Consider the following 27,276-nt stretch of genomic DNA (forward strand, 5'->3'; position numbering starts at 1 on the left):
AACCAGAGCTACTTCTGCAAATGCGAGTTCATGTCAGAGCCTCGTGCAAACATCTCAAGGGCCTGTTCTCTAAAGGTTCTGCAAAGGTTATATGCAAAAAAAGTCCAACGAACACAACTACATAGAAAATGCAAAATGTGTGTAACCACCCACATCGCCAGTATCTTAGAATTAAGACATATTCAAACCTGATTTCTGTACAAACGATTCATCTTTGCTGCTTTTGTTCGGATGCTAATTGATTAAAAGCGTTTTTTTGGCAAGATTTTGTGTCCTGAAGAGTCCAAAGTGGATAAATGTCACTGGTGTGTCTTTGTGCTGTAGCTTTCGCTCTCGGCACAATTTATCCGCTCGCTGTATTTTGCATTGAGAGTAAACACTAACTGCATTAATGAGAAGCTCAATGTGGGCGGGCATGTTGGGAATTGAACTGACAACTCGGCGGAGCTCAGTCAGTCAACCACCCTCACACTCCCCCAGCATTTGAATTTAATTTCCTTGTTTTTCCGTTGGTGAAAACAAAGGAAATCAAATTAAAAACAGGTTTATTGGGATTAGAAAGACTTGAAGCTCATAAGACTTTATTCATTTGATCTGTGGTCAGACTCTAAGAAGCTGCCGGCCAAGTAAACACTGGTATCTGAGAGCAAAAAGTCTAAAAACCCCAGATTGTCCTCGATTTGGCCAGATTTTCAAATTTCTTTCCCCACTTGATTTTGAATCTATTATTGCAGGTTGTCAGTCCTGCCTGGCCTTATAAGTGACTCAAATTTGCCTGCTGCTCTGCCCGAGCTTTAAGGCTCCTGAGAGGAAACTGTTGGGAAGGAAGTGAAGCTCTCTCTGTGTGTGTGTGCGCGTGCGTGCGTGCGTGCGTGCGCGCACGAAGGTATTGTTTTACAGGAGGTTAAATGTGTTGCCCTCCCTTTCAGATGTTGGCTTAGAGACCATCAACCTGAACTGAGCCCAGTTTAAACGGTCCCATCACACTCATGTCATGGAGGTGACAGTGGTCCTGGAATGTGCAAAGTGGCAATTTCTCTCTGAACCTGCAAGAAAACTGACCGAGCCCGACCCGAACCTGAAAGGCATTCTGTGTTTTGTGTCTGAACCCGACCCCGAATGTTTACAGGCACGTGCAGTGTATAAAATCAAGTAAAAGATCAAAACGTGACTGAACCTGACCAGAACCAGACCATAATTTCAAACTCTTTGTCCGAACCCGTCTCGGGTCGAGTATTCTAGTGCAGCTACACATGCTTCAGTTTAGTGAAGTGGACAAAACATCCGATCTGTGGAAAACATATATATTTTTGAGCAACTTGGCTGAGGGAGGGAACTCTGTAAATCATGATGAAGCTGAGTTAACAACTGAAACCAAATTTCTGTGTTTAAATAAATCTTGGAGCGATGCTGTTTCCGGGGGGGGGGGCGAGGTCATCACCAAACACGCTCTGAGCCTTTGAACACGCTGCAGCTGAGGCAGCGTTGTCCAGTCGTCCAGATCCACTTACGTAACAGTCATGTGAGCTGACGTGAGGAGGTTCTCATCTTGTCGAACATGTGTCCAAACTGGCAGCACACTTTGCATAGTTCAACAAAACACAAGAGGAGCAACACATCTATTCATGACTGTACGCATGGATTCACGCACATGCTCCCAATAGCTTCGCTCTCTAACACACGCACATACACACACATGTGTGGCATGTTTGGCCACTCCACACCCACCCACCCCTCCTCTGACATTAGTCTCCCCTCTTCATCTTTGCTCTGCTGTGTCAGTGTTCGCCTCGCTGGCTCGGGCTGAGGCCGGCCAGCCTGCGAACGCCGCCTCTTAATGTGCTTTTCATGTCGGCTCCTTCCTGTGCCATGTCGGTCCTGATGGCAACATGTTAGGAGAACTTTCGTTTTATCTGTGTGTGTTAGTGAGGAAGATAAAAACACTGCGGCTGACATTGAACATGTTAAAATATGTACATGATTCTGGATCCTGCATCATCCCTCTGTCACTATCACACTTCTCTCTTCCATCCTCAGCTCCTTCCTCTACAGATACATTAGGGTTTGTTAATGAAAGAATAATTATTATCGTAAAGTCGCCTAAAACACTTTCTAAAGCTGCTGTGTAATGTTTGTGCACACAGGTAGCATTAAATAGCCGTTAGCATGTACTCAGACAGTGATACAACTATTGAGCTGCATTCTTCTTATAGTAGATGCACAGAAAACGTTGGTAACTTGACCTGCAGCAGAGACACAAACACTGAATACAGGCAGTTTTCAGTCTGTGTGGTGCGTTCAGGTGCTGGTATGAAAACTGAGGATAACTGAAAGTCAAGTGATGACTGCAGAACTTGGGTCTATTTCACTCGTGTGGTGTTTGTTTTGGTCAAAGGAGGAAAATATCTCATGTTGCAAAGCACATCTACAACACTATAACTAGCCTGGATGTCAAAGTGACGATGAATAGATGCAATCTATACTCACAAGAAAAAGGAAGGTACATTAATTTGCCTATTTCATTTAAACAGCAAAATATGAATTCAAAGAAACACTTTTTCCATCCTTAATATAAATGGATCAAAAAGACGTATCACAAATCTGGACAAAATGGCCCCAGTGTTGCATTCACAAGGTGTGTTGTAAGAAAACTCTACCAGGTTCATCCATTTAAAAAGGCTGCATTTCCTCAGCTGAACCTTTGTCACGGCACCTGAATGCACCAGAGAGTGTCAGTTTCGGTCAAAGATCAACCAGCGGCGGACATTTTAAACCAAATAGGATAAGGCTGGTCACAGCAGGGAATGGCCTTTTAGAATGGCCGCACACTGAGAGGTGACGGAGGGGACGGAGTTATTTTAAAAAATGACACAAGGGCTTATTGTCTTTTCGGGTACATGTCAAAGTTTGTAATTACAAAACGGGTGTTGTGGCTCTTCTACCCTGAATCATAATCCCACACAGATTAAGTTAAATATCCAGTGGAATCCAAAAAACAGGAGTGTGTACACACACATGCACACACACACAATCAAACATGCAAAAGAATGGTTCACACATTAGTTCCACGGATTCGCACTGTTTTTCTACCCGGTGCCGGCTGCCCAGCAGGTTTGTTTCGTCCTTGTCTTTGCTCGCGATCCCTCCCCCTGTCTGTGCTCCACGGTGGTAATGACCGTCATGTTGGAAATGTGTCCGGCTGGGCCTCGTAAGCCATTACCCCCATGCCCAGGAAACCCCATTAATCTTTCTGAGAGGCGTTTGACCTTTCAAACTCATTAACCACAGCCGGCGCTCAGACAAACGCATACACAAACCGCAGATGTGCTCTGGCTTTCTCTCGCACACGAACAGTATGAGTGCACGCAGGGGTGCTCGGGCAGACTTGGCTCACAGACACACACACACACACGCAGGTGAGGTCTGAAGGCATCGATGTGTGTCCAACTGCCAATATCGCCTCTACCAACTTGCCATCTCAGCCACTCTCGCTCTCTTTATCTCTCTTGTCTCTCCTCTCCTGTCCTCTTCATCGCTTCCTCACTCTGTGGGTTTGGTCAGTGACCTGGAAAATTGCCCAACCTTTTAATACGCCGCTTCCTCGGTAATGAATAAATACATAAATCGCACGGCTCCGGCTCAGTCGCTTTTATGATACCCCTCCCTGCCCCCCCAGTCCTGCCTCGCCGTACACCTGATTGCACCTCGTCATCTGCACCCTCTCCACACAGACACGCAGGGGGGGGGAGGCAGGGTGTCTTTGTAGTGATAGCCCCCCGCAGAGAAGACTATCTGTAATGAAAGGGTGTTAGTGACTGGGCCGAGGGCGAGAGAGCGCGTGAGTGTGAGCGGCGTAGATGGCAGAGGATGTAATGGGGGGAGTGGGCGAGGCAGGTTAACATGCCAGCATGGGACTTGCTCTTCTCAGTTTATCAGAAGGCGAGGGCGGCGGCGGCGAGAGAGAGCGTCGTAGGTGGCAGAGGATGTAATGTGGCGAGTGGCAGGGAAGGTTAACACAGCAGCGTGGGACCTGATCTGCTCAGTTTATCAGAAGTGCAAGGCAAAGTGGAAAAGACTGTAATAGGCTAAGTGGCGGGGGGGGGGGGAGTGGATGAAACATATTCTGTGACTTTTACTGTGGGTCCAAATGGGGGGGGTGCAGAGGAAGTGAAACCTGGAGAAAGAACTTATGAGGCCTGAAATTGACAAAAAAACCCTGACCTGACCTAATTCGTAGCAGCAAAAAAAAACTACTGTGGCTAGAATCCAGTATTTTAATCTCAAACCATGTCGGTCAGGCGAGTTGAAAGACTGTTGAAAAGCAGAAACGATTGTGTGGGATGAGATGGAGACCAGAGGCACATATTGGGAATGGAAACTGGGAATATTTAAATAGTTAGAAAGCACCCTGCAAAACCAGCTTGTAAAAGCACCTGTCTCTACTATTGATTGTTGGATCTGCATTGGCCAATGTGTCCATGTTGCTTTTGTCTTGGCCACATGTGCGTGATGTACACAGCTACTGACACTGTTGTGTGTTTGTGCTCTCGGCTACTTGTTCTGCATGTGATTACACAGACCATAGGCACATTCGTGTGTGTGTGTGTGTGTGTGTGTGTGTGTGTGTGTGTGTGTGTGTGTGTGTGTGTGTGTGTGTGTGTGTGTGTGTGTGTGTGTGTGTGTGTGTGTGTGTGTGTGTGTGTGTGTGTGTGTGCGCATTCCTTTGTGTGCCTGGTCGTGATTGCAATCAGAATGTCATCAGTGCGGGGTGGTCGGGTGGAGGGTGCTCCTGTTGTTTTCCCAGCTTCCTCTCAGCTATTAATGTTGCCTTCCTGTTTGCAAGTCAATTAGCCAGCCAGCCAATCGGCTCGTCCGTTAACCAGCTGTCTGGACGACCGGTCATTTAGTCAGGTAATCTGGCAACAGAGCAACCACCAAGACGCCGATCCAGGAAGCCGTGTACAGGCAGCCGGCAGTCAATCAAAAAAACGACTGGACTGGTTATCAAGTTAGCCAGATGACGGGTACGTTGTCATAGGTGTTTGTGCACCTATATGACACAGTCGCTTGCAAAGACCTTGAATCATTATCACTGGTAAACGAGAGTAGAAAAATATTGCTCCTCAGGCAAAATACAGATCCAGGAAAGCAAGTGAGCTTGATGCTTAGCACAGGTGCCAGGACCAGACCGGCAATAAGACGGCAGAGGCTTTATTTGCTCAGAAAATATGCAAATCAGGTTGTAGCAATAACCGCTATCAAAGAAGAACAGCACACGCTAAAAATACGAAGAGAGGAGGGGGGGGAGGATAACAAATCTTCACCAACTGTTGCAAGTACAAATTGTGCGGCTCAGCTGGAAGAGTAATCCACGGGCTGGCACTCGAGCGCCCTAAAGCACCACTTCTAACTGGGACATGCTCTGATCTGATTTGACATTCGAGGATGGAAAACCCTCTTTTCTGCAAACACGACTTATTGGCCACAGAAAACATTGCAGCTATTCGGCAAAATAGAACATCGGGCAATCTGCTTCGTGAATAAAATCTCCATGGAGTTTGGGTAATAATCTGATTGCGCCGTCTGTTTCGGACAAATGATGGTTTTTACAAGTGTGGCGATGTTTTTCTTTTGGCTGGTGGAGCCCTGTTGCTTGTTTAATAAAAACTACTGCCACAGATTGACATGCAGTTGGTGGCTCACACCGCGATGTTAAACCACCAGTCGGCCAAAGAGCTAAAAGGATTTGCTGAGAGAGGACATTTTCTACCCAGACTCGTTCTCGCTTGTTTTCCTTCTTCCTGCTTTGTCTTTCAATCTTTTTACTTGTGAGGCAGTTACATTAATGTGATTTAAATATGATCCCACTTGTAATCTAATAATACAAGTTTCAATTAATACATCAGGTTGTGCTGTACCTCAGAGGTATTTATGTATCTAAACATGGACGACATGACAGCTCCTCAAAAGTAAAGCCAAATTGTCTTGATCGCCCCCTGGTGGCAAGCTGCAGTATAGGTCACAAACCATGCCTCCATGTTTGCAGATGGAACAACTAATAAGTCAAACTACACGTTAAATACATTTCTCTTAGATATGCTTTCTGCGGTTTTAGGTAGTTCAACACTGATGTTTTATAAGTGTTATTAGTTATTGGTTATTTAATGCTATAAACATCGTGATTGACAGCTCAGACCGGCTTGCAATTGGTCAAGCTTGGTGGGACCTTGATACCGCGGCTGCAAGATGGCGCCGCCCATACCTGGGATACTTTAGCTTAATTGTTGCTTAATGGGAGGAAGCAGAGAATCTTTGTCCATCTTTATTTTTTTACAGTCTACGATACAAACACACACACACACACACACACACACACCAGTGGCTCAGGTAGAGGTGGAGCTGGTTGCCCATTAATCAGACTGCATGTGGTTCGATCCCCAGGTCTGCACGTGGAGGTGTCCTTGGGCGAGACACTGGACCGCAGATTGCCCGTGATGTCCATTAGTGTGTGAATGTGATGTATGAGTAGAGTGAAGTGTTAAACAGAAGCAGTGTATGAATGTGTGTGTGAGAGGTGGAGTAAAGCGCAGTGAGTGGTCGTTAAGACTAGAGAAGCAGTATATAAATGCAGTGCATTTACCATTACATTAACACCGTGAGCTGATTCCACTTTCGGGGGCTTGTGGTGTAAATGTGACACGCAATAATAAGATAAATGACTGTTTGATAGCTAATACTGAAAAAGCTTTTCTTTCTTTTTCTCTGCAGCTTAAGCTCTGGAATTATTACATGGTTTTTACAGTATCTCCCCTCGGTCCAGCCTGTAGCTAAACGCCAGCCACGGTTATTACAGTTCTGCAGGGAAGGACTGTGTGTGTGTGTGTGTGTGTGTGTGTGTGTGTGTGTGTGTGTGTGTGTGTGTGTGTGTGTGTGTGTGTGTGTGTGTGTGTGTGTGTGTGTGTGTGTGTGTGTGTGTGTGTGTGTGTGTGTTTCAGCAAGAGCTGGTTTATGTGCTGTAATTGTTTTGCCCCCCACATTTAGTACATTTGCTGTGTGCGGTGGGAGCCGTGTTTCTGGGTACACACTCTACGGATGAATTGATTTTAATGGGGTTACCGAGGGTTATTATGAGGGTGATGGTGATGTTAGCATTCTCTCCCAGTTCTCTTCTTTTGTACTTGCACGGTGTTCTTGTTTGTTTACTTGTTTGGCCAGTTTTTGCTCTTGAATTTGCATTTGAATAAATCACAAGAAAATAATGGATGTGTTTTTTTTACTGTCCTCCTGTGCACGGCTTTTCTTTCTTTTTTTTTTATTATGTGCAATATTGAAAGTCAGTGCACGTGTGTCCTCTCCCTGTGTGTATGTATAGATCAGTGGAGGTTAGTGAGTATTGCTGAAGTCGTCAGACGGAGCTGAGGTGACTGGGATACTCTCCCCCAGTGCAGATGGGAATCGATGCTTTATCGCAGGGAGAGGGAAAAAAAAAAAATACTTTCCTCCCTCTCACTCTTTTTTCTCACCCGCTCTCTCTCAGTTGCTCTTTCCATCTGTCTCCTCGTCCCTCCCTCCCCTCTTTCTCTCATTCTCTTTCGCATTCTCTTACTCCATCTCACTCGCTCACACAATTGAACTTGGCAGTGTTTCAGGGATTGAGTGGCTTGAGTTAATGGCGAATTACCTGCCTCTCTGAAGTTGTGTGTGTGTGTGTGTGTGTGTGTGTGTGTGTGTGTGTGTGTGTGTGTGTGTGTGTGTGTGTGTGTGTGTGTGTGTGTGTGTGTGTGTGTGTGTGTGTGTGTGTGTGTGTGTGTGTGGAAGGAGGTAAAGTAATGGACTTTGCTGGAAGGTCATTTGAAGGAGCCTGGCACTAAATCACTAAATGCCACTAAAGCACTCAATGAAGCCCTATTCATTGGGCAGGATTGTGCAGATTTACATGTGAATGTAAATTGCTCACTAGCTTGTGGAATGTAATTGTTTTTTTTTTTTGCGCTGGATAATTCCCCCCCCCCCACACACTGAAGCACTCGCAGCCAACTTTCAATACCGCAGCTAAGAGTGACATTGGACTTTCCTTTGCAGCCTCCATATATTGTTTGTTTGTGTGTGCATGTCGGTATGTGCGTGTCCTTGTGGGACTCTGGAGGCTGCTGACGGTGACGCAGAGCGGCGGCACCACTCAGACGTCTGACTCAGACCACACCACAGGACTCGAGTTCATTAACTAACTAACCGCCATTTATCGAGCCAAGATGACTAAGAGCACTCTTCCTCCAGCCTCCGTCTCGGGGAGCAGTCGCAGGAGGAGACGTTGACTTGAAGACGTAAATCTGGGAGGTGCGGCGCCGACAGAAGACGTCGAGTCAAAGAGTCTAAATCTTCCATCTGCCGAGTGACTTGTTTTTGTCTGGTTACATCCATTTAAATTGGGAGTTTTTGGCCTCACTGTCTCATTTGAGTATAATTTTGTGGCTCTAACACCTGGAAAAACAATTGGTAATTTCCACATCCATGCACCTTTTATATTCAAACTTTTTCGAAACACTGCTGACCCCACTTTAGTTTGGAAAGCGCTGGGTTGCATTATAATCTGAACAGGCTGAAACTGAGACTTGTCTGGATGGAGAAATAGAGTTTGGATGTATCCTTAGATTTCAGTTATCCAATTCTTTGTTGTTTTCTGTCCCTTTTTCCAGTTCTTTTATTCCTGTCTTTTGCTTTGTCATTAAAATTCATTGTGCATATTTACTATTTATATTTATTTCATTCCTCAATCAAACTAAATTAAATGCAAACAAATTCTAAAATCTTGAATGAAAAAGAGCAGAAAGAATAATCTTAGAAAATCTGCTTTTCTTTCACAAAACATTAATTACCAAAGCAAATAATTCAATAATTTCATATCATATATTTGCGAGTGTCTGTAAACTGACACATCTCTTGCTTTTCTGTCTCACACATCCTCATGTGCAGAACATGTGGCATATCTGCACACTTTCCACCTAAACAGTCAATCTCGTTTCTTTCTCTTCGTACACAGACGTACACAGCGTGAGGGCACAAGGAAATCTTGCTTTTAGCGAGCCCCCCCCCCCTGAGAATGAAGGCTGATGAAAAATTCAGCTCCGTTAGTGAAAGAGAAGCTGTAAGGAAAAGCTGTTTGGTTTAGTGGCTCTCTTCTTCTTCTTTATTTGTTATCACCCTGTCTGTCACTTTGTCTCTGATAGTCTCCAGTCATTTTCATTTTGCATTTCCACTTTTATTTTCTCCATCTATTTCCCGCTCTCCATTCCACCTCATGTCGGCCTCTCCTTCGTATCCCCCCCCCTTGACAACGTCGGTGAAATATCTCTCAGTAAATCTGTCCGATAAATGGAAAATGGGGCTTGTGATTCTGCCACGACTCAAACAGCGTAACCGTCGGTAACTGGGCAGAGCTTTGCAGTCGACATTTGGCTGGAACCACAAACCTTCTGCTCAGTGGGACCACGTGACCACAGCAGCTGAACATGTCTCTGACCCGTGACCTGGACAGGTTTGAAATCATATGGTGAAGTGATGGCTGTGTATTTCAGGACCGGCTCCGGCTCAGGTCGGCAGTGATGGAAACATAACAATAGGTAGAATGAGCTAATTTTCTTTCAGTGCGATATTATGACGCACATTGAACTTTCAATGAAAATAGCCATAAATGGTTGTGTACTGTGCAGCACTGGTAAGAATTGGAGGTTTTGTAACTCAAGTTTCTGGCGATTTAATGACGTGGGACATGACTCACCGGCTTTACACCTGCTTACATCCACTGATTTTGGTTTGAAAGACATATTTGAGTCTATTTTCCGTGTTCTTCCGCGGTGTTGATTTGGTGGAAGCCTGTTGAAGGTCTATTGAAATTGCCGGCGGACCAAGGTCAGAGGGAAAAGGCAGCGCGGATGCCGATTGGGAATGCAGCTCAGAGAGGGACAATACTGAATCTAATCTGTTTATACAACGTCACCTCCAGTCTCCCTGCCGTCTCCTCTCATTTCAAACTTGACAAACAAATACACACACTGTCTCATAAACACACAGGGACGCACGCCGCCACGCGCGCGTCTGCACTTTATGAAAGCAACAGAGGTCCCTCGCTTTATCTTGCAGGTGAAATCAGGAAAAATTGAAGCGTTGCATTTGCATTTTAATTTGCCCTCAATCAGGCTTTGTGTTTTGTGTTGCAGGGAAATTGCCTGGTGTTTGCTCCTCGTCCCTATTTATAGGGGTCCATGGGAGACGGGCCTCAAATTCAAATCACTCTCGCTGTGTGTCGGGATCGGACTCCCTCTCTTTTCTGTATCCTCCTCTTTTCTCCGTCACTCAGTCTCTATCTCTATTTTTCTTAATATTTCCTCTTTCTGAGCACCCCCCCCCCCCCCCCCCCCCCCCCCATCTATCTATCACCCTCACCACCTTCCTCTCCTCACCCCCACCACCACCCCATTTCTCATTGCCAGGAGAGTGATTCCACAGATTTCATTAGCGATGCCATGTGCCACGCTACTTGGCTCTGAAGGGCTCCAGCAGTCATGGACTCACGACCCCGCTCTGCCCTCATCTTCTCAACCCTCTGTCATCCTGTAGCCTCCCCCCCCCCCCACACACACACACACACACACCTCTCTCCGTCCAGCCCTTGATATCTTCTGCCCTCCCTCCATCCATATTTTCCACTGTAGCCGGCCATAACACGGCCATAAGCTGTCTGTGGCAGATGAAGGATCTCCTTCACACGAGCTACTGCTCCTTGGAGTCCAGAGCAGTGGAGGTTTAACCCAATGGTGTCTGCAAGAGGTGAACAGTACATTGTGTGTGCAGGAGTCTGAAGGATATGCTGCCACATTGTGTTCCCACAGATCACACCGGAGTTAGTTTCACATGTGCACGATCAAGTTTAAACTTCATGCCATTCTGGATATTGTCATCTGTTTGTTTTTTTTCAAAATCCCACATCTGGCCACACCCGACGCTTTCTCCACACACCCCCACCTTTCATCTGTTTAAGGTGCTAAAAACACTGCCTGATCCAATGCCTCAGTCAATACATCATCCACCATTACAACATGAGTACGAAACGCCTGAAGGCATTTTGTTTGTAACATGAGGTGAACATACAATTGATCAAATCCCACAACGAGTCGCTCCAGGTGTTTCTAATTGGCCGACGCAGCCCCTCGCTCGATAGGCCGAGACCCTCAGGGACAGGACCTCTGAGCTCCGAGCTGGGCGTTGTGGGCGTTTTGATGCGAGGTGTCGAGGAGGGCATCAGGGGTCGAGACAAATGACCTCTGACCTTTAACCCTCAGGGAGCAGAGAGTTCACCGCATAGCATCAAGCAGCGTGTGTCTGTGAAGGGGGTTTTTATGTGGAGGAAAAGTGTGGTGATCAAATTGTCATGGTGCAGATGGGCCATAGTGCACTGTTTACAAGGCTGTTGTTGTGCTGATAAAGGTGCTTAAACCATTACTGTTTTACTATCTGGATTATTAAACAGTATTCTGAAAAGACGTTTCTGCTTTACATCCTGATTTTTATAACACATGTGCAATTTTAATGAGCTGATCAGGGGCCAGGAAGAGACTTAGAATATTTCGCTCAGTGGGCCGTCATATTTTCCTCGTTGAATATCCAATTATTCTGTAGATTACAGTTCTTGTCTTGTTTTAATTTAGAGCCGCTTGTGCATTTTTAACAGAGCAACTTGTTTGCCCTGTTAGTCGGGGCTAATCACGGAAACGCTGCCTTTGAGTTAATATTGTATGTTTGTGTGTATTAATGGCCTGATTAGTGAGACCCAAGTCGTCATGTTGATGAACTCTAATTACCCGAGGCCCCATCTGCAGATTTTATCACTCAGCATGTTGCTTCTCTTGCTCACTACATGTCTGTCGCCAGGATACGGCAACACACATCCACATACGTGTGAATGAACACGTGTACTAATACGCACTCGAGAAGACGCACAGATGTCATCGGAAATACATTTGCGTGCGTGTGTGTTACAATATTCTGGGGGGACATGAGTGTGTGTGAGCAAAGATGGGAGTCGATTTACTCATGTGGTAATGGTACATGTCTTGAATGACGTTATTGAAACGTGTTTTTTCCTTGAGGTCCATGGACTCTTACTGATCTGCACTTGTTTGAGTTTTCTGTTTTTGAAGATAGTTTGGGGCATTTTTGTCTCAATTGAAGGTCCTGCGAGGTAAAAGTATGAAGAACCATAATCAGCAGAATAAGCAGCTCACCCCACACGTGTAACCATTCATGTCGTACAGGAAAAGGCCTCCATGTTTCCTGTGGTGTTCTCTCACTATCTCGTCCTTTTCAGGGAAACCCGCGTGTGCCTCAGGCGTGAGCACTCAGGGAAGTGTCGTAGCGGCGGCCCTGTGGTTAACAGTTAGAGGAAAACAAGCAATTAGCCTGATAATTAAATCCCCCAGTCAACCAGCCAGTCCGCGCCGTAGAACCAGTCCAGCTTTGCTCTGCATTCACTATCACAGCAGCACGGGCCCCTACAAAAAACATGAGGAATTAGCAGATTAAGTCGGTTCTATTATCTGGCCGTTGATGAACGTGCGAACAATTGGAAGTGGAGAAATTAAATGGGGTAATGGTTGGTGAGGAAGAGGAGGGTGGGGAAGACATAGTTGTGGTGGTGACTGTGGGCGTGCACTGTTTTTTCATTCTGTCCTGTTGGGTTCTTGTTTACCCGTGGGGGGGGGAGTCGTCAGTGAGGGGAAGTGCTCTTTGTCTCTTTGATTTCATTAATTACCGACCTACTGCTGCTGTGGTTTGGCACAATCTAGGCTTTCTAAACACTCGCAGCTTCCTACCACTGCTTCCCTCTACATTATATATTTATTGCCTTGGTTTGCTAATTAATAACCACAATTTCCCAAGGAGGAGGAGTCCGCCTGCATTTCTGTGCTTATCACTAATGGATCCCTTTGCTGGGCCGGGTGAGTTTCACCGTCTCCTCAGATTCGGACACTTCCTCAGTTTAGGTTGCTCCGATTTTCTTTTGGTGTCTTTTGTGTCGTAGTGAGCGCAGCAGGTCTCTTGTGGAGCAGCCGGCTCAATTCTGCTGATGAGCTCCCATCTGATATGAATCTAATATCAGCAGCTGCACAAGCCCGTCATTAAAGGGTTTGTCTGAAATGAGCTCAACGGCACTTTGCAGAAACTTAGGAACCTTTTGTAACGGGCGATAAACCAGCTCAGCAATCTGCACGCTCCTCACATCCACCTTTTTATAACTTTTTAATGTAAAGCCAACTTCTCCCTCTTCTGTTTTCTTTGTGTTTATGATCTTGTAAGTTTAATTTAACCCTTAAAAAGTGTACGGGTGAAAAACAAATCACACAGCATTAAAAACCATAAAGGTGGATGTTGCATGTCAACTGTGAATTTAAGTCTGTGAAGAGCCGGAGATAAATGGACTGTATTTACAGTACGTGGTGTTTTTATAGTCTTAACAACCACTCAAAGCAAACAGAGCTTCTATCTCATATATCTCACGAGCAGTTTGTGGTTCAGTGTCTTGCTCGAGGGCACTTGGGGAATTGAGACCCTCGGCTTAGACAACCGTCCTGACCAGTGATGAAGAGGTGGTCTTCTTGTCCCTGAAGATTCCCCGGCTCCATCACCTTCTCTCGTGAAGGACTTTGACAGTTAAAGAGGACGTCTTTAGGCTTTTTGCTGAAAAGGACTGACCCCGTCGTTTTTTCTCGTACCAACGATCTCCAGGTGAACCTTCATCTTCGTCCCTGTTCATTTCGTGCATTATCATCCTTCATCGGCCCATTTGATCTAATCCATGTTCTTTTTTCTTTGCCATTACCCCCTCACTCAGCTCCCATTGTCCTTTTTTTGTGCCATTTATTCTGGGCTTGTGTCGGGGTCGACAGGTGGTCTGTTTTTTTCCGGCCTATTGACTCCTATGACAGAGCCATCTTTTCTTCTGCCTCTCTCTCTTCTCTCCTTCCCTGCCGAGCACAACTGGTTACGCAGCCTCCTGACTGATTGGCTGTCGGACACATTGATCCCCAAGGTCGAACGGCTGGCTATTGACAAATGTTCCTACAATATCCACCCCCTCCCTCCTTGCATCATCTTCTCCCTCCCTCACTTGTATTTTCTTACTTTTCTCTCATCTGTCCGCCTCTGCTTAGTCTATTACTCACGTTGTGTCATCTCCTGTCGAACCTTTCTCCCTCTCCCTTTCCTGTTCATCTGTCCGTCCGTCAATCCATCCATCCTCCTTTCCCTTTATCTCTTCTGCGTCCGTCTCCGCTATCGTTCATCAATGCAGCAGAGATCGATGCTGAGGATAATGGGTGCTGGACCTGCAGGGCGCCGGTAAAGGTTGTTCGGGTCCTCAGACGCGGTGCTGACATGACCGGGATGATAGGAGGAGAGAGTGGAGATGAATTGATGACGAGCGAAGGGAGGAGGTGATATCGCTCAAGGTAAAGGGGAGGACGAGAAGAGAATCAAAAAGGAAGAGGTGGCGTGAGGAGTGTGCGCCCGAGGGCGGCGATGAGACACATGGGGGCGACTTTTGGGGGGAACGGACAAGACTGATGGAGATGAGAGAGGACAGACGTAGAAGATCCCTGGAGCCGGTAGAGTGCTTACTTTGTTCTGCCGGTTAATACACCTCAGTCCAGAGATGGAAAAAGCCAACAGCCTTGATGACGTGATGAAATGTGCGGCTGCAATGGAGCTGGATGATGCATCGATACATTACTCATATTCTAAAAAGGATAATGTTATAAAGCTTAAAGGATAAGATCAGCCGAATGATGAAATACATCATTCCAACTCCTCCCCTGGGATATGTAGTCATTCAGATCGGGTTTCTTTTATCTGCTGAAATATATTTCGGTATGTGGCACATATGTGTCTCGGCATATGAAATCGTGAATTTAAGTTTGCTTGGTACGGAAATGATAATAAAATCTGCATCTAGTGAATTTAAATGTGGTTTCATAAGGGGACTGTTGGGGCCTTGGTGGAGGTTTTCAAAGTTAATGTTACCGAATCCGAAGATCTGTTCAGATATTCCTGTTTGCATTTATTGTGGATGTGTTCAGGAACATGGCGCCAGTGGAGCACACGTTCTAAAAATAAGCTTAAGTGTAAAGTTAAGTGGGCTTAAAGGCTCGATCATCATCTCATTCTTAAATGTGAAGTAATCCACTCTTTCTGATGTACCCACCAGATGGCTAATGCATATGCATTAACCCAGTTTAAACGGCTGCCTTTTCAGAACATCATATTCCCGTCACGGCCGTATAAGAGAGAAGTTATTTGAGATGAGCTGATGTGAGACAGTTGGAGGATTGAAGGCAGCCGAGCAACATGTCCATACACAACCTCACACTCCGTAGAGACAGGGGAGTGTTGGGGTGAGACGAGATGAGTTTGAGATGAAGGAGAGGATGCACTGTGTGTACATGCGTGAGCTTTGTGTATATGCAATGCCAATATGTACCTATGGGGGGGGGGGGGGTTCTCCCCCGTGAGGAAGCTGTCAGTCTCGGCCCTAAGTGCTGCAGGATGTAGAGGCGCAAATAACAATCACACGAGGGGGTTTCTGAGTCGAGCAAAGGCTTCGGTGATTGGACTGAGCCTCCAGCAACAACCTGCACACGAGTGCTGGGCACACGGGGGTCAGACAGATAAGAGGCACCTTGTCGTGTCAGATGTTGCTAATATCTACGTCCTTATTGGACATTTTGATGGAAGCAAACATGCACTCACATAATTGCTCGCTGTTTGCACTTGTCACAGTGAAGCTCGGACCAGAGGAGACGTGGAGCAGCCATGCCAGCGTAACCTTCCTTTGGCAGCTGATGTTCTCTGCCTATATTTAGTAAAGGGAACTGTTCTGTATAAGCACTGTTATCATCACTATCTGCTTGTAGGTCCTGCAGCCTGGGCCATATTTTCCCAAATAGACTACTGTCTATATCCTGGTTTTCCTTTAGCATCTTTTGATGAAGGCTCCCTGACGCTGCTCAATTGAATTAATGATGTTCCTGAGTCTCTCCTGAAACGCCACCTCTGCTCTGCCACCTGCTAACTTCCTTTGCCGGTTCACCCGTGATAACACGGCACACGTTTCAATGCGTTCATCCATATATAAATCTGTGTTTGAAGCCCAGTCGTCTGTGAAACAATGTCGCTGATGTGTCAGCTTTTCAGTGACTGCTTGGTGCTTTTGTTTACCTCTGAACAGCAGGATGTTTGGTTTGTAGTGCACTGTGGGAAGATAGGAGAGAGAGAAGGTGGATATTATGGCTGTGGAAATGTGTGTGTGTGTGTGTGTGTGTGTGTGTGTGTGTGTGTGTGTGTGTGTGTGTGTGTGTGTGTGTGTGTGTGTGTGTGTGTGTGTGTGTGTGTGTGTGTGTGTGTGTGTGTGTGTGTGTGTGTTTATTCCTTGTCGAACCCTGGGGAGACTGCATTATGTATATAATAGAAAAATAACCTGGGAGGAAAACAATAAAAACATGTTGGAGATTGGTGTGAACTGTGTGGATCAGATGAGTTTGGCTGTACAGAGCGTTTCTGTGCTTATTGTTGTGTATGTTGACCCACTGTGTGTGAGTGTGTGTGTGTCTCAGTGCAGGTTCTTCTCATTCTTTCAGCTGTCAGGGAATAAAGCAAAGAGGGGATGGAATAGAGCAAAGCAGGGAGGGCGGGGGGGTGAATGTAGAAGAAGACGACCTAATTTAATCTAAAGTGGTTCTCAAATTGAACCAGAGGGAAAACAGCCATCAGAAAACCTTGGAGCTCCTCTGGACTTACGTAACGCCTCTGCCCTCCTCCTCCTCCTCTCGTGAATAAGAGAGAGGGTGGCGCAGCGAGGATGGCGTCGTAAAGGGTGAACATGACGGGTGGAAAACGCCACAAACAAAAACTTTGACTTCTCTTTGTCACACTCTCAACCGTCCTCTCTCTTCGCCTTCAGTGTCTCACCAGGTTCATTTCGCTCTCTGTTGCACCCACATCCACCTATGAGGCCCCGGCGTGCTCCGTTCAAGATAGTGAGTGGCCTGAGCAAGCGTCTGGGTAAATAATGCAGTCTGCGGGCTGCTGGCTGTAGCTGGACTGAGGAGAGCGACTCGGGGAGGAGATGGAGGAGGTAGCGGCGCGGTGCAAAGATACAGACTTGAATTATTTAACAGCCCTTCTGAAAGACTTGCAAGCAAGGCATTCCCAGAATTAAAAACCAAGCCTGTGTGTGTGTGCGACTTTTTACACACAAGCTAACATGGACACACACATGCTTGTATCCAATATATGCTGGCATTCAAAGTTTTGAGCCCGATCATGCGTGACATGTGCTGATACAGGTGCACTTATATTATGCACGCTTAAACTCGGCTTATATTTACCTACAGGACAACACACGTGTGTCTGTGTGTGTGTGTGTGTGTGTGTGTGTGTGTGCGTGTCTGTGTGTGTGCAGACCTGCACGTCCCACACGCGTGTTCTTCATGACGACTGAAAAGTTAATGCTGGAGCTTTTCTCTGCGTCAAGGGAATCTAATTGTGTTTGTCATTGCATGAGATATTGTTCAGTTGCCTGAATGACATTTACAGGCAAACGTGCATGATATTTTTAATTTGACAGACTGATGAAGCTGTCGAGCTACAGTGCAAAGTTATCTAACACTTGTGTGTATTCATTCTATATTTATATACAAACACAGCCGTCCATGCCCCCTCTTGAGTTACTGAATAACGTCTAATTCAACTCGATTCCATCCTCGAGCATGTGTCTAATAATCTGTGAGATAAAGTGAATGTTCTCCTCCTGCATCATGAACTCTGTGAGCTCGTATGTTATGCAAGTGCATATAAAGCTGCCTCACTGAGCACTCCACATATGCACACTTACTGTTGATTGCCTTAACCTTACAGAAATCCTATATGCTTTATGCTATATTCCTTAAACAGGGTAATGCATATCCCACAGCATAGATGTATGGTTGCGTAAGAACGGGAGCAAATCTATGTCAGTCGTGTTATTCAGTAGAAATCCAGTAGAATCCCCGGGTCCGTAAACGTGTTTTCACTAAATGAGTTTCAACTCAAGGCTTGTTGTTTCTCAAAAGCCTCTTTTCATTGGCCTTGTTGCACGGTAAATTAAAAATTTGTTTTTTTATTTTTGCCTTCAAGATGCTTTAGATTTGAAGAAGTTGGTACTTTGAAGTGTTTACTTGAAGGTACCAAGGTTGCACTTTTTTGGCAATTCAGTAAAATGCAAATTCTAGCCTGCGGGGGGGGTTTAAGTTTATAATTCCTCAACAGGAGGGAATGGGTTTTGAATTAAACGAGTCAAAAAGGAAACTGCAGAGCTGCAGGTGACTTGCTTTATGATATGCAGGGTATTATACAGTCACGGTAACAATCAGTGAATGAAACTCCTCTGCAGCTCCATGTTTTTTGCTCTATTAGAACGACTGATGTGTTTTTGTGTCACATTCGATGCCGCTGTTCTCACCAGTCCAGTTTTGCCCTGATTTTGTAGTTGTTGACAAATTACAGAAATCCCAGACAAAAGCCCTCAGATCTGAGCCAAATCAAGGGCAGGCGACGAGCGTGAACTCCTCAAAAATGCGAATCGAAGCGTTTTTGTTGGTGAAAGATCGTCTCCTGCAGTCGGTCGTGTCATATGAACTCGCAAACGATCACAAGACCTCATGTCATGTCGTGTGAACTGCACAACGATCCGATCTTCCATTCCTCTTCCTTTAATAATAGTGGGCCTTAATCTGTGTAGCCAATGAATGACCCAGCCCAACACGCTCCCCATCAACAACAAGGCCACGAACCCAAAAACAGAGAGCGGAGTCATCCCTGAAAAGATGGAGACGCTGTTCTCTTTGTCTATGTTTGACTTGCACGTCTCTTTCATCATCTTTCATCCTCTCTCTCTCTCTCTTTCTCTCTCAATCTGCAAGAGTCTCTCTAACCGACATGTTTGCCTGGCAGACTTCTGCCGTGCGATATTCCCACGTCTTATTTCCAGCACTTAGCTTTTAGTGCTGTGACTGTTCCTGAAGTGGTTTCTACATTTGTCCCCTCACTTACCACTCCCCCGTCCCTTTAAATAGTTCTCCATGCCAGGGTCCACTCAAACCCCGGCTGAAGTGGCTCGCCTGAACCTCGCCGGTCACAGAAAGAAAGAAAGAAAGAAAGAAAGAAAGAAAGAAAGCCGCTTTGGATTTCTGTATGTGTGAATTGCAACCTGATGGGTTTACTTCAGAGCTAAAGCTGACATCAACATACTGTATCGCCTCATTTCGTCCGTGCTGCGAATGGCGTCTTAACTTTGGTTTACAAAAGTTTGACTTTCGGCCCCGGTGCCAGTGAAGGCAGCTGTTCTCGGGCCCGTAGCTCGCAGCTATTCTGTCGTAACAACAACACCTGACAGCGCTCTCACCACCCTCACTATATCAATACAGACAACCAATTACAAGCTTTTACAAGACCTTACAAATGAAAATAAGTCCCTTTGGCCTCTGGTCTCTCCATTTCTCTCTCTCTCTCTGTCTTCTGCTCCAACTCTCGTCCTGTCAGCATCTTCCTTCTTTTCTATCCTTCTCATCGCTCCTCCGTGCGACTGTCTGGAAAATCTATGTGCCTCGTTGCTCGGGAACATATTGTAATAAAAATGCCTGGGAGGTGTGTATCCGCGCGGTAGCAGCATGTATAACCTTAATAGCGTCTCTTTTTCTTCCTGAGGTTCCTGAGTCAAACTGTCATTCTCATTTTTCTCTTCTTCTTTACAGTCAGTCCTCACTCTGCGCCTGAAGTTTTAGCTTTTTTTCCTTAAATGCATCTTCGTCTTCGCTTTCGCCCGCTCTCTGACTCACTCAATGCCGCTTTTCTTTCATTCCCCGCCCCCCCCGAGCACACACAAACATGCATACACACACACACACACGCTCACTTTATTCCCCCTGAAAGCGATTTGTCTTAACAGGTGGTCATTCAGATTCAAGACTGGCACTGCAGGAGAGGTAGAGAGACGGGGAGGCAAAACTGAGAATTATGGGAAGAGGAGGAATAATGTACTGGGGACGATTTCAAAGTGAATAGAAAGAGAAGTGATGTGCTGGGCTTGTTGCAGTACTTCTCGTACACACATGCACATTTACTCTTGATAGCTATTTGAGTTTGTTTATTTTTTGGGTAGAATGTATGCTTTAATATCTTTGTCCGTTAATTAAAATCCAACTGGTTTCTGTTCTGCATCGTTTCTGGTCGGCCAACGCGGGTCACAGATGATATTCAGTTTGCGGAAGCATCACAGTGGTAACCTCTGCAGGCGAGTGTTTGATTTCAGGGTTTTACCTCAGCATAGAAAGCTCTGAGGGGATTAGCACCTTCAAACTTATCATCAGGCCACAGGAAATACCTCATCACACACAAAGCAGCTAAACCCACTTTTACTGCCTTTTTATAATAACCCACCTCACTGGCTGGTTCAAGAAGAGCTGGCAAGCACTTAGTCATTTTTCCTGGTGTTTCTTAATGGAATTTTTTTTAATTTTATTCCACCTATCGACATTTTACTGTTACATATGTAAGTTTTACTCAACATTGTTCTACAGGACCTTTTATATCAATTAGCTAATGGACATAGAAATAGCTGCTGAATTCAAATGTGATAATTTGCCCTTAAAGTAAATAACCTTTGGCAGCAACATAAACTAACAGTTTTTTGTAAAATAATTACTCATTACTTGCAGTTTATTCTGTATTACAGGCTTCACTGTTTCAGCACATTGTAAAGACGAGAGACACCTGCTCTGCACCTTGACAGCAACCACTCACTTTGTGATGCGTCGTGTAGTTAATTACACGTCGTGCTTTAAAGAGTGGACACTTCACTCTCTTTACCGTATGTCCCGGTAGCAAAGTTGAAAGTTTAATGACTCTGGTAAAAGCAGGCGTGTGTGTTTGTATGTACCAGGGACAAAGAGTTCCCCGACGTCCCCTGACACCATTTGTTTTAGACGGGTCTCTCTCTCTCTCTGTCTCTCTGTGTGTGTGTGTGTGTGTCTGTCCCTCCATTAATACACAGCATTTGTCTTTTATGTGCCTGTTTGTGTTTTTATGTGACACCTCATATCCCCGTCCATTTATCCTTCTTTATCTGTCCTGCAGCAGCGTTACTGTATTGCTTCTGTCCAACAGTTTATCATCGTCCCTCCCACATCTGTGAGCAGGAGGGTGGTGGAACAAACAGGAGCATCATTCTTCATGTGTAGTGCTGTGATTCAAGCCCCCCCACCCCCGCCCCGCCCCCTCTCTGCCAAGTCCCATGATCCCACCCTGCAATAGCATCCTTGAGCAAGACTGTAAATCCCAACCAGCCTCAAGGGTGCTGATATTTTGGTTTTGTGGGGAAGTAGAAAACCTGTTTCCCTCCTCAGGGATCAGTAAATACCTGCTGAAAAACCCCTCTGGTACATGTGTACATACCTGCGTATGTTTCATGTTAGATTTGCTACATCGTCTTGTTTAAAATCGGTCTCAATTCTTCTTTTGTAACTTTTATACGTCCGTCTCAAGACGATCGACTTACTGTGTTGCGACTGTATTTACTGCTGTTTTCTGTAGATACATCACAACACACAGTATTTAGGTTGGAGTACAAGACAAGTCCCATCAGGTCTAATACAAAGAGGCTAGTTTAAAGTTATTAAAATAATTCCTTGTCGCATCTCAAGTCTGCCAGAGCAAATCTTGATTTCTTTCTTAAAAAGTTTCAGTCTGTAAAAGCAAATCTCAAGATGTTAAAGAGAAGATTTAATCAAGTATTTAGCAACGGAGACAAGTTCGAATCACGTCTCAAGTGTTTCAAAGCAATTCTAAAGATGCTGAGATAACTCTGTCAGATCTGATCTCAATTATTCTGGTTCTAGTCTTAACTATGTCAACACAGGATTTAGCAAAATGGGATAAAAGTCAAAAATCAATCCCAAACAATCTCTATTGTATCCAAGACATAGACAGATCCCGCCATATCTTAAATGTCAATTTTGTCCAAATTCTGGTTTGTATGTCGTGTTTTGGCAATTTAGGTTCAGCCTGAGTTCACGTCTCTAACCTGAGCTTTATTTTAAAATTCTCTGTCTTAGTTTCATCTCGTTTAAAATGTCAGTTTCTCCTTCAGCTCTCCTGTTGTACAAAATTGATAAAGTCCTGACAGAAGTTTTAGTGACCTGAGAGTTTCCTGAAGCAGCGGCTGTGCCTTGTTCTAGTCTGATAATAGCAGGTCACTGGGAGGACAGCGGCACAATCACAGAGCCAGCACTAATCCCAGCGTGGAACTGTGGCAGATTATCACGGTGATCAAGCCCCTTTTCAATGGGACGGATTTAAATAGTGTTACTGACACTATTTCTGAGCTGTGGTTCGACAAAGAGACAGATTTCTCTGTCTGATAAAAGAACGTTTCCGATGAAACAATTAAGTCTGATTCGTATCTTTGTTTTTGACGTTGCAGCACATTTCTTTTTCTTCCTTTTCCTCCTCTTTCAGATCGGCCTTGGAAGTGTGTCTCTACTCTCAGTCGAATGGTTGCACAGACACTTAGTTCCAACACAGGGAACAAGAACCCTCAACCTAAGAAACCCTTGAAATTGGCCTTTGTGCCAGAGCTGTCTTCAGGTCGCCGTCTCCCACCAGGAAGCCAAAGAAGCCGCGCACGAGCCGTCGCTGCACTTGACAAAGGCCAAATTTTTAGTGTTTGCCTCTTCCTGAGTGTTATTGATGCACCAGTGACCCCCCTCCTCCTTTTTTTCTCCTTGAATACTCCAACTGAGAGATGTGGAGTTCATCTCTTCCCTCTGCTGTCACCGCTGTAGATCTCATCCTTGTGTCATCGGCAAGGCTGAACAACTTAATTAATACACACACGGATCGGAGGAGGATGAAAGAGTGGGTGAGGTGAGAGAAGGAGGTGGAAAGAGAGACGCTCACACTTAAGAATCACTTTTAATGAAAACCTCTCAGTTCACGACAAAGACTGAAGCAGATCTCTTGAAACTTGCACCTCCTACACATTAGGGTACATACATGAAGTGACACACTGCAGCAAAGACACAGTAAAGATGTTATTTTCTAAGAGAAAAACAGATGCTGCAGAACGCGTAAGTGCATGAAAATAGTCCTTTTAGCCGATGCCAACTTTTGCACATTGCTCATCCAAGAGTGGCTCCTGCAACTTGTAGGTTCTCAAGTGTTTGAATTTCAAGATGGGCATTAAAATAGCATTCGTTCCATTACTGGGTCACTTTCTCTCAATCTTAATTTTTTTCTCTTTAACTCTTTGGAAAGGTTTTTTCAAAGTCTCTTCTTTCAGGGGCTTCTAATGAAAGCTCTTTGAAACCGTCTCTCCGGCTTCCACAGCTGCTCATTTTTTAATTTTACCTCAAAACACAAGCAGCTGTGTCGACTCTGAAATTATTCCTCTTTGCTGCCGTAAAGCTCGCTCTCTTTACTTCTCCGTCTAATGTGGCCAAAGAAGGAGAGGGCTCGTTACTCCTCCTGTGATCACAATGTTTCTCTATCCGTGACGAAAGTCGAATGGATCCGAGGACAGATGGACACAAAAAGAGCAAAACTGGCTCACAGATCCACATTGTCCCTATAATGACGGGTAATTATTAATGAAACAAGCTTTGCAAATCAGTGTTTTGCAGCTAATGTGTCACGACCGTTAGTCAGAGGCATAAAGAGAGGGAACGCTTTTGTTCTTTTCTTTAACTTGAACCTCTCTCGCTCGTTTGTTGACCTTTCCTCCCCCTGCTCTGGTTTTCTGACCAAATTTTATGTCGTCTTCTCTGTTTCATCAGTCTCTCCTTCCCTGCTGCCCCTAATGACCCATTAGTCTTTCTAACCAGGCTGTGATTACACGGCTTATATATTCAGTGTGTGATCACAGTGCCAACTTGTGTGTCTCTCACTGACGGACGGACTGCTCACCCGGGCACACTGATCCCTCTGTGCATTACCCGGTGTATCCATTTGTTTGCCCTTCATGCGCTCCTTTCTCTCCTCCTCGTCTTCTTTCTCTGCCTCCCTTGCCAACACGACCCTTCCCCCCCCCCTCTCCTCCATGTTGGCTCTGTTTCTTTATTCTCTACACTCTCCTCCGCTGATTATTTTCCTCATCATCTCTCTCTCCCTTCTCAGCCTGTGTCTCTCCAGCACCCCTTGCCCTCTCCCACTCTAATCTCCTCCAAATGCCTCTATGTTATCAGCTAACCACAGAACTGTGCTTTGGGCACCCGGCGGTGTTAACCCAAAAAAACAATAAAGTTAAGTGTTTAGTAAAGGATCTCTCATGGTCCATCACGGCTTCCCTGCACTGCAAGCAAGAAGCGGATGTCTCCTTTTTCAGTCAAACCCAAATAAAGAAGAAAAAGCTTTTCGCAGTCTTCTTTTCGCAGTTATCCCAACTATCGCAACATATTTGTATTAATATACATACGTTAAGCGGTGGAGTAACCTTAAGGTGAAAAAACCCTCTAAATAACTTTTTCGAAAATAGTTGTTCGTAGATCTGCTGCAAATATCTCTGCAGGTTGGCTCGAAAAAGATCATCCATTGAATTGACGTGTTTATTTCGAGTGTAACTTCAAATAACTCTCTTTCCCTTTTAGTACGTCGGCGCCGTCCATGTGTCAGAGTCCACAGCCTCCCTGTGAGAATCGAGAGCATGAGTCAGTTAGATTACAGGTCTGGAGTTGCTACATCGTCCAGCGTGAGTCAGACTGCGTAGGTTTCTCCTCTTTTGCTCACCAGGGCGTCCATGAGTTGTTCATGTTGATAAGGCCAATTTCTGTCACGTACCCAAGCAGCAGGTATGAGATCAGAGTTTTAAAGGAACGGCTTAGAGGCTGAGGTGAAACATTCTGCTCCCAACTCTCCACGGCGCTGTGCGGTATTTCTGACACGGCTCCTAATGTGGATGAAATTCGAAGCAGAAAGTTGAGTCGCACGCTGAGGGACGGGAGCGAGAAGTAACACTTTTCAAGAAGGGAAAAAGTGTTCTTCAAAAAGCTGGGAGGGGAAAAAAAAAAAGTCTTTGGTTGTCAGACCTCACTTTGCCTTGAGGCTGTAGGTGTCGGGAACACGCTGCATTTAAGCCTGAAACTGTGTGTGTGTGGTTTTGAAAGCAGACAAGCTTAAAGCATGAATAACTCTAATATCAGCGAAATCCGTTCAAAATGAGGCGATCATGCAGCTCACCGTATGTCACTCCAGATGTTAATGTTACATTATAGATTAAGATAAATGTGCTGATGATGGATTTCTCGTACGCCGGCTGAATACTGCTACCAAACAATATCTGTTCTCCCTCCGGCTGCTCACAGACATCCTGACCAGTGAACTGTGGCTTGTTGGTTTCATATTTCAACTTCTGTTTGAAAAGACTGTTAAATATGTTCCGCTCCGACTCTCTGAGAGGCAATACACGTGTAATCATGGATAGTACGCTGTGATAGAAGTATAATGTATAATGAATAGAAGTATAAGTATAAGTATATATAATGAAATATAAGTACTGCACTACCCAATATTTTCTGAGTTTTCTGTCTCTAAAATGTCAGATATCAAAAACATGTTCACTGTAAGTTCCCATCTGACCAACACCAAAGTTATTCTGTTAAAAGAACTAAGAAACCATGAGTTTGAATGTTTATCCAAGAAAAAGTCTTGTATTTAGGATTTTATCTATGACAAGTGGAGTAAAAGAGTACTTCAAGTACCCAGCCTCCTAAGTTAAATGTTCAGTTTGCTCATGTTTTCATATACTGCCTTTTCTTCATTTTATAGTATTTATATTTGTTTGGAACCTTTAACTATTAAATAATTTATCAAAAAAAGCTACTGTCAGATTAATTAATCATGAAAGAAATTCTCTCTACACATTTTTACCTTCGTCAGATACAGAATTGCTGACACTCATTCTGGTGCCTGCCACGAAACTGTGGTGATTGTGTGCTACAGAGTTTAAAAAATGTGTCAGAAGCATTTTGTTTTAGAATTTGTGTTGCTGCTGTGAGCATTGTCTGCTGTTTTATTTGTCGTGTGTGTTCTGTTTCTCTCAATGAAACCAATTCTGCTTATATACGCACCTATATCGCACATCTGCACAGCTGTGGATGTAAACTGTCTGTTTAGTCAGAGGCAGACAGTAAAACAGTAAAACCGTGAGGATGTAACTCTAGTTTTCTTTCCCTCCCTCGGTCCTTGTACTTGTAAATTCAGTCTTGTTGACATTTGCAGAGTGAAACGTTTTCTCGCACATGAGAAACATGTAGGTCAGACGTCACCGGGCTGTTTGTCCACTTCAGCACCAGACCAGTGGGTTTCTGCTGTAGCTGTCCATGGTGCTGAAAGCAGACTCATAACGGACGCAGACTTTTAAACACTGTGTTTTCTCTGCTGTGTCTTTGAAATGTAAAATCAAAAGCACACTTTGTCTCTGGGCTTCTTTTAAAAGCTTCGTGGTCTCTGGTTTGTTTTTACTGGTGAAGGCTGAGGATGATGGGAAACTGTTTATCCAGCATCAGTAGTCAACAGACGTCATTATTGCACTTATCAAAACACCCTCACCAGGCAAACTTGCAAATTGAAAATATTGTAAATTGTATTTATTTTGTTTTAGTCAGTCTTTCTCCTCCGAACTCATTTCCACTGCCAAGCTAGAGGAAATAGAAGCATTCACCTTAATCAACCTCTGACCTCATACTTGTCTGTTCTCTTCTTTTCTTCCCTTTCCTGCAGTGGTGCTGCTGAACTCTAAAGAGACTCAGGCTGAGCTCGGCTGGACGTCATATCCCCCCAATGGAGTAAGTGGGCTTACTTGCATTTGTCATTGTTTGCTTGTTTGTATTTGCTCGTTCACGTCCAGCTGTTTATTAGCAGGAGCAGATCTCTGTATGTTCATTGTTCTCCAAATCCCATTTACTTCCCATACCTTGCGTTTGCTTCTCCCCAAAGAACAGAGCTCATCATTTTCATTAATCGATGGCGCTAATTCAGGCCTGCGTAGTGCAGCGTCCAAAACGAGCGACAGAGATACGCTGCCACAGATAAATGGGGCTCCGCTCTATTGATCCATCTGGCATGTAAAAACCTTTCGCATGAGGTTATGACTGCTAGACAAATACAGGAGCCCTTTTTAAAGGACCTGCCAGCGCC

The 27,276-nt window shown here is 44.9% G+C and overlaps 2 protein-coding genes across 5 annotated transcripts in view; both read left to right on the top strand.

Annotated features, from left to right (window-relative positions):
- Positions 1-27,276, top strand: part of LOC117770083 (double-strand-break repair protein rad21 homolog A-like) — a 951,093-nt gene that overhangs the window by 119,346 nt on the left and 804,471 nt on the right. The gene's annotated exons all lie outside the window — the stretch shown is intronic.
- The window catches only part of LOC117770076 (ephrin type-A receptor 7-like), a 146,669-nt gene that overhangs the window by 6,630 nt on the left and 112,763 nt on the right, over positions 1-27,276 (top strand). For all 4 annotated transcript variants that reach the window (XM_034599121.1, XM_034599120.1, XM_034599122.1 and 1 more), the window contains exon 2: positions 26,860-26,924. In XM_034599121.1, the coding sequence (XP_034455012.1) occupies positions 26,860-26,924 (65 nt within the window). The remainder of the gene's footprint in view (positions 1-26,859; positions 26,925-27,276) is intronic.

The sequence above is a fragment of the Hippoglossus hippoglossus genome, chromosome 11 (genome assembly GCF_009819705.1).
Source record: "Hippoglossus hippoglossus isolate fHipHip1 chromosome 11, fHipHip1.pri, whole genome shotgun sequence".
In the NCBI taxonomy this organism is placed as follows: Eukaryota; Metazoa; Chordata; class Actinopteri; order Pleuronectiformes; family Pleuronectidae; genus Hippoglossus; species Hippoglossus hippoglossus.